This window comes from Rhamphochromis sp. 'chilingali' (assembly GCF_963969265.1).
Source record: "Rhamphochromis sp. 'chilingali' genome assembly, chromosome: 10".
In the NCBI taxonomy this organism is placed as follows: Eukaryota; Metazoa; Chordata; class Actinopteri; order Cichliformes; family Cichlidae; genus Rhamphochromis; species Rhamphochromis sp. 'chilingali'.
The window spans coordinates 28,436,047-28,448,101 of NC_137937.1; the positions used below are offsets into that span (position 1 = coordinate 28,436,047).

Below are 12,055 nucleotides of genomic sequence, written 5' to 3' on the forward strand. Positions count from 1 at the left end.
GTCTGATAAGTGCTCAAATCTGAGAAATAGTCATGCAACCTTCACAGAACTGCAAATTAATGTTGATACTGTATATCTTTTGGGATCAACAATGTATAACATGATCGTTAGTGGTGATTTTCTTAGTATCCAACAGAGCTAGGGTTCCCGTTTCCCCTCATTTCTAGTATTATGAGCCAGCTGGCGTCATATTTAATACAAAGATATGAGTGCAGCATTAAACTCCTCATCTAACTCTCTGACAGAAAGAATATAAATATATTTCCCAAAATGCTGAAATGTTCCTTTAAATGCTGAGTGACTACATGAGTGAGAAAAATCAACAACTTGTACCTTAATAACTTCCAAGCCATAAACCAAGCCTGTATTCCAATTTTACAGTTTCTCTACCATGCATGAGGAAAACAAGTGTTCATGCAAATCTATAAACTTAACAGAATCCGAGCCAACTTAAATTTGGCTTGGATTCTATAAACAATAGTCTTTGCATAAACATGCATCTATAACATCTTTAATATGTCTGCCCTCGGTTATATAACATTCTTGACTTTCCTGTACCCTTTTGCAGAGGCGGAGGAGGATAACAAGCAATGATTTATTACATAATGGACAAAATAAAAGAGAGGCCCGTAGAGGAAGCTAAGCAGTAGGGCGATCCCAAAGGTTCCTTGTAACTCCAAGTTCAAGTATAAAAATGGACTTTCCACATTAAATATTCAGTACAAGGATAAATGCACATAACAGAGGCAAGTGTTTTGTACTAATTCAATACAAACCACATAGAGGCAAAAAGCCTCTTTAATGTGGTTTGGGTGTATTTATCCCACCAAAGGGCTTCACTGGGTCTTTAACTCACTCTCTTCTCTCCCTGCTGCAGCACAATGTTTTCTGGTTTCAGATCCCTGTGAATGATCCTCTTCTTATGGAGGTAGGTTAAAGCTGAAGCTGTGGGACAAAAAGCAACAACAGTCACAATTAAGTAAGAATGTAAAACTGTAGTTGCATGCATTACAGCTGATGGAAAAAAGCACAGCACGTGACGATATAGAGGAATGTTAGTAAGTTTATCAGAGGCTCATGGTTCACTTTTATATGTAAGAGTACAGTGCTGTATGGAAGACAGAACTATAATGAAAACTGAAAGGCTTTTAGTTGGTATTACGTCAATTAACATTATTATATTAAAGACATTAAAAGTGTATATTCATACTTGTGCATATGAAAAGTGATAACAGATAATTCCAATCACAAAACTGTGTTTCTCAGGTGCTGAGGTCCAAACTGTGTACATAAGGGAGCAGCCCAAAGTACCTTTATTTCCCCGAGGGGTTTCCACCGCGAATGAATCTCCTTATATGACCTGGTACAGATTCTTCCACTTCCTGACATGGTCCTCCCATTTATCTGGGCTTGGGACCAGCACTGGGAGTACACTAGCCTGTGACCCCCTGGGACTGGGTTTGAGGCACATTATTTTTACGTAATGCAAACTTCCTAAAAGCTACTTTCCTCTTTAGTGGAAAAGTTCTAGTGAATTTCATTCCTACACACGCCCTGCTGATATGCAGTTTTCTTCACTACACAACAACCTCCAGGACTGAAAAGTGAAGCGAGGAGTAACGTTTGGTGAGGTTGGTTCCAAAAGCGACTTTATCTTCTTTCCCCTTGGTCTTACTTTTGTGGGTAACTTAGAGCTAGTGCCTTTTTGGGAGATTTTCATTGGAGTTATTGAACAAGTAAAATTGTATTGGAGGGGTTTGTGTGTCCCAGGGATCCCAGGGGCTATGTTGTCTGGGGGCTTTTGCCCCCTGGTAGGGTCTCCCATGGCAAATTGGCCCTGGGTGAGGGACCAGACAAAGAGCGATTCATAAGACCCTTATGAAAAGGACACCGAGGGAACAGTTTACCCTGCCCGGGATAGGGTTACCGGGGCCCCGCCCTGGAACCAGGCCCGGGGAGGGTGCCCGAGGGCGAGCGTCTGGTGGCCGGGCCTTAGTCCATGGGGCCCGGCCGGGCACAGCCCGAAGAGGAGACATGGGCCCATCCTCCCGCAGGCCCACCACCCGCAGGAGGCGCCATAGGGGTCGGGTGCATTGTGTGTCGGGTGGCGGCCAGGAGCGGAGGCCCTGGCGGACTGACCCCTGGCTGCCAAGACTGGCAATAGGGACATGGAATGTCACCTCTCTGGTGGGGAAGGAGCCTGAGTTAGTGCGTGAGGTTGAGAGGTACCGGCTAGATATAGTCGGGCTCACCTCTATGCATGGCTTGGGCTCTGGAACCAGTCTCCTGGAGAGGGGCTGGACTCTGTCTCAGTCTGGAGTTGCCCCTGGTGAGAGGCGGCGGGCTGGGGTGGGTATCCTAATATCCCCTCGGCTTGCTGCCGGTACGTTGGGGTTTTTCCCGGTGGACGAGAGGGTTTGTTCCCTGCGCCTTAGGGTCGGGGAACGGGTCCTGACTGTCATCTGCGCTTATGCGCCGAGTGGCAGTTCAGAGTACCCAGCCTTCTTAGAGTCCCTGGGGGGGGGGGGGGGGGGGGGGGGGGGGGGGTGCTGGAGGGTGCTCCACCTGGAGACTCTGTTGTCCTGCTGGGAGACTTCAATGCTCACGTGGGTAACGACAGCGAGACCTGGAGGGGCGTGATTGGGAGGAACGGCCTCCCTGATCTGAACCCGAGCGGTGCTCTGTTATTGGACTTCTGTGCTAACCACAGTTTGGCCATAACGAACACCCTGTTCGAACATAAGAGTGTCCATAAGTGCACGTGGCACCAGGACGCTCTAGGCCGTAGGTCGATGATCGATTTTGTAATCGTATCAGCAGACCTGCGACCATATGTTCTGGACACTCGGGTAAAGAGAGGGGCTGAGCTGTCAACTGATCACCACCTGGTGGTGAGTTGGATCAGTTGGCGGGGGAGGACGCTGGACAGACCTGGTGCACCTAAACGCGTAGTGAGGGTGTGCTGGGAACGTCTAGCAGAGGCCCCAGTCTGCGAGATCTTCAACGCACACCTCCGGCAGAGCTTCAACAGCATTCCGAGGGAGACCGGGGACATTGAGTCCGAATGGACCATGTTCAGCGTCTCCATTGCCGAAGCTGCTGCATTGAGCTGCGGCCGCAAGGTGGTGGGTGCCTGCCGTGGTGGTAATCCCCGAACCAAATGGTGGACACCAGAGGTGAAGGGAGCCACCAGGCTGAAGAAGGAGTCCTATCGGGCTTGGTTAGCCTGTGGGACTCCGGAGGCAGCCGACAGGTATCGACAGGCCAAGCGGAATGCGGCTCGGGCAGTGGCTGAAGCAAAAACTCGGGTGTGGGAGGAGTTCGGAGAGGCCATGGAAAAAGACTTTCGGACTGCCTTGAAGAGATTCTGGCAAACCGTCAGACGTCTCAGGAGGGGAAAGCGGTGCTCTACCTGCACTGTGTATAGTGCTGGCGGAGCGCTGCTGACGTCGACTGAGAAAATTGTCAGGCGGTGGAAGGAATACTTCAAGGACCTCCTTAATCCCACTGACACGTCTTCCGAGGAGGAAGCAGAGTCTGGGGATGAGGGGAATGACCCGCCAATTTCCGGGGGCGAGGTCACTGAGGCAGTTAAACAACTCCTTGGTGGCAGAGCCCCTGGTGTTGATGAGGTCCGCCCCGAGTTCCTGAAGGCTCTGGACGTTGTAGGGCTGTCCTGGTTGACACGCCTCTGCAATGTTGCGTGGAGATCAGGGGCAGTACCTGTGGACTGGCAGACCGGGGTGGTGGTCCCCATCTTTAAGAAAGGGGACCGGAGGGTGTGTTCCAACTACAGGGGGATCACACTCCTCAGCCTCCCTGGGAAAGTCTATGCCAGGGTGCTGGAAAGGAGAGTTCGTCCGTTAGTCGAACCTCGGATACAGGAGGAACAATGCGGTTTTCGTCCTGGTCGCGGAACACTGGACCAGCTCTTTATCCTCTCCAGGATACTTGATTGATTGATTGATTGAATCTTTATTTTGAACATGTTGAAAAAGTATAAAAAAAAATAGAATTAAAAGAGACAAATGAACAAAGCAAACAAAAGGAAAACGAGCAACCACAACTCCAAATAACGTCCATGTTCAAAAAGGAGCAGGTAGAAGCATAAGCTTATTTAATCCCACCCCTTTTCCACTATCTAGTATCAATAGACTACAGAAATACCTCCTTGCAATTACATTATATGTTATATGTAATTTTTTTTTAAAAATATATACACATATATGTTTCTATCTATCCATACATACGTATATACACACATACGCACATATACACATTTTCAATAACCCCATTAACACCTGAAGGATACACAACCTACAATTATATATATATATATATATATATATATATATATATATATATATATATATATATATATATATATATATATATGTTCTTGTAATCAAACCTGTGCACTGCCTGGATTGATTACAAGAAGGCCTATGACTCAATGCCCCACAGCTGGATACTGGAATGCCTAGAATTGTACAAGATCAATGGGACCCTAAGAGCCTTCATCAGGAACTCAATGGGGATGTGGCGTACAACACTAGAGGCCAACTCCAAGCCCATAGCACAAGTCACCATCAAGTGCGGGATCTACCAAGGAGATGCTCTGTCCCCACTGCTGTTCTGCATAGGCCTGAACCCCCTCAGTGAGATCATTAACAAGACTGGCTACGGATACCGACTACGGAACGGAGCAGTTGTCAGCCACCTCCTGTACATGGATGACATCAAGCTGTATGCCAAGAGTGAACGAGACATCGATTCACTGATCCACACTACCAGGCTATACAGCAATGACATTGGAATGTCGTTCGGACTGGAGAAGTGTAGTCGGATGGTAACAAAGAGAGGGAAGGTAGTCAGAACTGAGGGGATTGAACTACCAGAAGGCAACATTGCAGACATAGAGGACAGTTACAAGTACCTGGGGATCCCGCAGGCAAATGGGAACCATGAAGAGGCCGCTAGAAAGGCTGCAACCACCAAGTACCTGCAGAGGGTCAGGCAAGTCCTGAGGAGTCAGCTGAATGGTAAGAACAAGATCCGGGCCATCAACACATACGCCCTGCCCGTGATCAGGTACCCTGCTGGGGTAATAGGCTGGCCAAAGGAGGAGATAGAAGCCACTGACATAAAGACAAGAAAGCTCCTGACCATGCATGGAGGGTTTCACCCCAAGTCCAGCACCCTGAGGCTGTACGCTAAGCGGAAGGAAGGGGGCCGGGGACTGGTGAGTGTCAGCACCACAGTCCAGGATGAGACAAGGAACATCCAAGAATACATTGGGAAGATGGCCCCAACTGACCGAGTGCTCAGTGAATACCTCAGGCAGCAGAAACCCAAGAAAGAGGAGGGAGACGAGGAACCATCATGGAAGGACAGGCCCCTGCACGGTATGTACCACCGGCAGATAGAGGAGGTGGCTGATATCCAGAAATCCTACCAGTGGCTGGACAAAGCTGGACTGAAAGACAGCACAGAGGCACTAATCATGGCAGCACAAGAACAAGCTCTGAGTACAAGATCCATAGAGGCTGGGGTCTATCACACCAGGCAAGACCCCAGGTGCAGGCTGTGTAAAGATGCCCCAGAGACAATCCAGCACATAACAGCAGGGTGCAAGATGCTAGCAGGCAAGGCATACATGGAACGCCATAACCAAGTGGCCGGCATAGTGTACAGGAACATCTGTGCCGAGTATAACCTAGAAGTCCCGAGGTCAAAATGGGAGATGCCCCCAAGGGTGGTGGAGAATGACCGAGCTAAGATCCTGTGGGACTTCCAGATACAGACGGACAAAATGGTGGTGGCTAACCAACCGGACATAGTGGTGGTAGACAAACAGAAGAAGACGGCCGTAGTGATCGATGTAGCGGTTCCGAATGACAGCAATATCAGGAAGAAGGAACACGAGAAGCTGGAGAAATACCAAGGGCTCAGAGAAGAGCTCGAGAGGATGTGGAGGGTGAAGGTAACGGTGGTCCCCGTGGTAATCGGAGCACTAGGTGCGGTGACTCCCAAGCTAGGCGAGTGACTCCAGCAGATCCCGGGAATAACATCGGAGATCTCTGTCCAGAAGAGCGCAGTCCTGGGAACAGCTAAGATACTGCGCAGGACCCTCAAGCTCCCAGGCCTCTGGTAGAGGACCCGAGCTTGAAGGATAAACCGCCCGCAGGGGCGTGCTGGGTGTTTTTTTTTTTTTTATATACCAACAAACCCGTGCATGCGCACACACATGAAAATATTAGACAAGAACACCCTATCAAATCTCTACCTTTTCCCTGTACCCTGTAAAAACCATATCCTTAAACCGCTTTTTAAACTGCGCCATGCTTGGACATTGCTTCATATCTTTACTTAGTCTGTTCCACAGCTTCACTCCACACACAGAGATGCAAAAACTTTAATGTTGTACGGATACGAGGATGTTTTAAATTTAATTCCCCCCTCAAATTGTATCCCCGTTCCCTTTTAGAAAACATTTTTAGAATATTGTCAGGAAGCAGGTTATTTATTGCTTTATATATAATTTGTGCTGTGAGAAAATGAACCAGATCTGTGAATTTTAGAATTTTTGATTTTAAGAATAGTGGATTTGTATGATCTCTGTAACCAGTTTTATGGATTATCCTTATGGCCCTTTTTTGTAATATAAAGACTGATGATAGCGAACATTTGTAAGTATTGCCCCAAACCTCTGCACAGTAATTCAAATACGGTGCAATCAGGGAACAATAGAGAATGTGGAGTGATTTGTGGTCCAGAATGTGTTTTACTTTACTCAAGATTGAGACACTTCTTGAAATTTTGTTATGTATATGATTTATATGAGACTTCCAGTTTAATTTATCATCTATAATCACACCAAGAAACTTATGTTCAAGTACTCTTTCAATTTCCACACCATCTACATGAATCTGCACTTGTGCATTTCTAAGGGAATTCCCAAATAAGATAATTTTAGTTTTACTTAGATTTAGCGATAGTTTGTTCCTGTTAAACCATTTTTTAATTTTGCACATTTCTGAAGTAATTGTATCCAGCAGCTCCTTTAGATTCCCCCCAGAACAAAAAATATTTGTGTCATCTGCAAATAATACTAATTTTAATATATCAGATGCCTTACAAATATCATTTATATAAATAATAAATAATTTTGGACCCAGTACAGAGCCTTGTGGAACACCACAAGCAATGTCCAAGCATGATGAGGAATGGACACCCAGCTTCACAAATTGTTTCCGGTCACTTAAATAATTTTTCACCCATTGCAGTACAACCCCCCTAATCCCATACCGTTCCAGTTTATTAATTAATATGTCATGATTGATTGTGTCGAATGCTTTCTTGAGATCCAGAAATACTCCAGCTGCATACTGTTTCTGATCTATAGCATTCGTAATCTCCTCAATTGATTCGATTAATGCCAGAGATGTTGATCTTTTTGATCTGAATCCATATTGACTGTCAGAGAGTAATTTATATTTATCTAAGAATTTGTCTAATCGTTTATTAAACAGGTTTTCTAGGATTTTGGAGAATTGTGGTAGTAAAGAAACAGGCCTGTAATTTGTGAAGTGGCGTCTATCCCCAGTTTTATACAGCGGCACAACTTTAGCTATTTTCATTTTGTTTGGCACTTTTCCCGTCTGAAATGATAAGTTGCAAATATATGTTAGAGGTCCTACAATTCCTTCAATGACCTTCTTGACGATTTTCATGTCAATATCATTACAATCAGTAGATGTTTTATATTTACACATGTGTACAATGTCAATTATTTCTTTTTCCTCCACTGATGTGAGGAACATTGAGTTAGGGTTCCTATCAATCAGGTTTTCACTACATTCTACTGATGGCAGTGACTCAGGAATTTGTTCTGCCAGTTTTGGTCCAATATTTACAAAATAATGATTAAAGCTGTTGACCTTATCAGCAGTGTTTTCCATAATATTGCCATTATCGATAAAGTATTGAGGATAACTTTGTTGTCCAGAATTATTTTTAATGATACCGTTTAAAACATCCCATATTCCTTTCATATTATGTTTATTGTTGTTCAATATTTTACTATAATACTCCTTTCTACATACACGTATAATATTGGTCAACTTATTTTTGTATTTTTTATATTTATTTTCAGCATCTTTTGTTCTTTGTTTTAGGTATTCCCTATAGAGTGTATTTTTCTTTTTACATGCATTTTGTAAACCCTTAGTGAGCCATGGTCTATCTGAATATTTGTGCTTTCTGTTGTATTTTATTGTTGGACAGTTTTTATCGTACAACTCCATGAATATTCTTAAAAATATGCCATATGCAATATCAATATCAGCTTCTTTGTACACATTGTCCCAGTCCTGATTTAATAGATCGTTCTTAAATGCAGTCATAGTTTCTTCTGTCCTTACTAGAGATGGACCGATCCGATATTACGTATCGGTATCGGTCCGATACCGACCTAAATTACTGGATCGGATATCGGAGAAAAATAAAAAATGTAATCCGATCCATTAAATATCACGAAAGCACCTCACAAAACTTGCAACACGCTGTAACTCACCTCAGAACGTTAGCACGTCGGAGCAGTATGCATCACGTGATAGAGCGGCTGTGGCATGCAGGACCTGTCGGTGGTCTGGATAGCATTTGGAGCTTCGCTAGCAACCCGGCATTTCATCTCCGACAAAGTTATCCCGAGAGAAGTAAAGCAAGTGTGTAAGTCCATCTCTGAATGTTTGTAAAGCATTCCTGCGTTAAGCTTAACAAACGACTGCCTCTTCTTGCTGCTACTTCAATCATGAAACTGCTTAACGATCAGCTGATCGGCTTTTCTGTCGCGAGTCCGTGTCTCTAGTTTGCTTTTGGCCCACTTTGCACCAGAAAGAGGAAACCAGCAGCTGAACAACAGCAGCACGTTTAAGCTTGATCAGCTGTTGTTAGAATGTATTTAATCTTACTTTCTACTCCAGGATCTTTTTCTATGTAGCTGACGGCTGGTAACTGTGCAGGGGCGGATCTAGCAAAGTTTAGCCAGGGGGGCCGATAGGGCATTAACAGGGAAAAGGGGGCACAAAGACATACTTTTCTTTCTTATTCTCATTTAAAATGTCTAGCTTTTAATAAATAATTATCTGACACCCAAAGTTTTAATTTGATGCAAAATGAATAGAAGTCCATTATTGTATATAGTAACTATTAAGTCTAATATATATACCCTAGTAAGCTATAGTACTTTTTCCTTTGGGAAGGTACCATCTGTGCAGTCTGCAATTCTGTTGAAGAAAGATGTTGAATCTATTTAATATTTCTTGAAAAATAATTGATTTCTGTGCATTTTTTTTCACACTGCATCAAATTAAGGTTGATTACGGCGATTAAGCATCATGAGGTGGAGCGTGAGGGGTGGTTCCCTATTTTTTATTTATTTATTTTTGTTGTTGCTGGGAGTTGGAACCCTATTAGTTAGGTTGCTTAATATTTATGCTAAGTACTCTTTAAAATACCAGAATAGGGAGGATGGTGTAGGTTTAAGTTTATTAGATTGATCAGTATTGCTGAACTATGAAATATTTTTTTTTGCATACAGGTATAACAGAATAGCTTTAGTGTAGTTGTTGTTTTAAACTTGAGTATGAACTTATACAAAATGCAGCAAGATATTTAAAAAACAGTTTTGTTGATTAAAAAACACTATATCGGATTCATATCGGTATCGGCAGATATCCAAATTTATGATATCGGTATCGGTATCGGACATAAAAAAGTGGTATCGTGCCATCTCTAGTCCTTACACGTCTGTATCTCAGTTGTTCTTCATGCTGATTTTTCTTATAATTAGTGTCATAAACTGCAAAAACTGGTAGGTGATCACTGATGTCATTAATTAATATTCCGCTCACAATGTTGTTTTCCATATTGTTAGTGAAAATATTGTCAAGTAAGGTGGCACAATGTGGTGTAATTCTGCTAGGCCTGGTTATTTTAGGATGTAAACTCAAACTGTACATAGTGTTTAGGAATTCGTCTGTCATTTTATGCTTTTTTGGATTCAACAGGTCAATATTAAAATCACCACAGATAAACATAACTTTTTGATTTGTTTTAGAGAATATTTCCTCTATGAAGTCATTAAATACTTGAATACTAGAGCCAGGTGTTCTATATATACAGCTAATTATTACATTTTTTTCTTTTTCCTTATAAATTTCAATTGTTATACATTCTAGTAAATTATCAATTACAGTTGTCATACTTTCTACCACCTTGTAGTTTAGGTTTTTATCCACATACACAGCTACTCCCCCTCCACTCTTGTTCCTTCTATTTACAAAATTCACTTCATATCCCTCCAGTCCAAAGTCCATTCCTTTCTCCGCATTGATCCATGTTTCAGAAATGGCAATAATTCCAAATGGATTTGTCAACTCATTTAGATATTCCTTTATATTGTTGAAGTTGGCATACAGACTTCTGCTATTAAAATGGATTATTGATAATTTATTTTCCGTGTTGATGGTGTGCTTAAACTGTTCATCAGTGAAGTAGCAGCAGTTACAGCTGATGTTGTAGAAGAAATTATTTTCCGGGTCTATATCCTTTTCTAAGTCTAGAACATTATGGTCTGTGTATCGAAATGTTCTCAGTTCCAGATTATCATAAAGAGAATTCCAATGACTTATGTTGATATTGTTGCCGGATGCAGATGAAGTTCTTTTGGACTGTGCCATGTGTTGTGTTGTGTGTCACGTCACATGTGTATTCATACCTCCAGAGTAAGTTGACCTCAGTATTTGTCCAGCTCTTCCATATTTCTGATGACCAACACTTTGGCTTGTTCCGGTGTTCCATTGAGTTTAATGAATACTTTGCAGTTGGTGGTCCATGTATTTTGAATTTTTCCCTGTTTCTTCAAGTAACGTGCTTTCCTGGCAATGTCCGCATTTCTTTTTATCAGATGTTCGTTCATGAAGACATCGGATCCTTTCAGTTTCTTTCCTTGTTTTAACAGTGCTGTTTTCTGTTTGCAAATCTCACAATGATGGCTGGTTTGTCACTGTCATTTTTTCGGGGTAGAGGGTGGCAAGCCTCAATGTTGTTATAATCCACTTCCACACCTTTGGACCGTAGAAAGGTAACCACTTGATGCTCCGTGGAGTTGACATCTTCCTCTCCTGGCCCTCCTACATTGTCAGTGGCGACCGCCCGGGCGTATGACCGGGGTTTGATGCGAGGCCCCGTGATGATAACATCGTTCATCTGGGTGTACTGCTCCAAATCCGCCACTCTGTTCTCCAGGTACGCCAGCCGCCGATCCTTCTCGGCGTTCTGGATGCGGAGAGCCTTAACTTCCTCGACCAGGTCCAGGATGGCTTTCTGCTGCAGTTTGACAGTAGAAATCTCCTCTGTCATAAACTCCAGCGACTTCTTAATATCGTCTCCTTCCTCGGCTGACAGAACTTTTTTCGGGCCCATGCTGAGAGACGCTCTTGTAGCTTTGCCGTGACGACCGGCTAGCTAGTTGATGCTAGCGTCCTTCCTCGCACTCCTTGAGGGTGCATGGGAGTTTGCCCAACCAGTCTACATGTGTTTTGTGGACTTGGAGAAGGCATTCGACCGTGTCCCTCGGGGTGTCCTGTGGGAGGTGTTGCGGGAATATGGGGTGTCTGGCCCATTGCTACGGGCCATTCGATCCCTATACAACCGTTGCAAGAGCTTGGTTCGCATTGCCGGCAATAAGTCGGACTCGTTCCTGGTGGGTGATGGGCTTCGCCAGGGCTGCCCTTTGTCTCCGGTTCTGTTCATAATTTTTATGGACAGGATTTCTAGGCGCAGCCAAGTGGCGGAGGGCTTTCGCTTTGGTGGCCTCAGAATCTCATCTCTGATTTTTGCAGATGATGTGGTTCTGTTGGCTTCATCGGGTGAAGGCCTCCAGCTCGCACTGGAACGGTTCGCAGCCGAGTGTGAAGCAGCGGGAATGAGGATCAGCACCTCCAAATCTGAGGCCATGGTTCTCAGCCGGAAAAGGGTGGAGTGCCCACTC

General features: G+C 44.0%; 1 protein-coding gene across 1 annotated transcript in view; it reads right to left on the bottom strand.

Annotated features, from left to right (window-relative positions):
• The window catches only part of ikbkb (inhibitor of nuclear factor kappa B kinase subunit beta), a 38,645-nt gene that overhangs the window by 10,061 nt on the left and 16,529 nt on the right, over nt 1-12,055 (bottom strand). Inside the window, exon 6 of the mRNA XM_080894702.1 lies at nt 857-945. Within this exon, the coding sequence (XP_080750828.1) occupies nt 857-945 (89 nt within the window). The remainder of the gene's footprint in view (nt 1-856; nt 946-12,055) is intronic.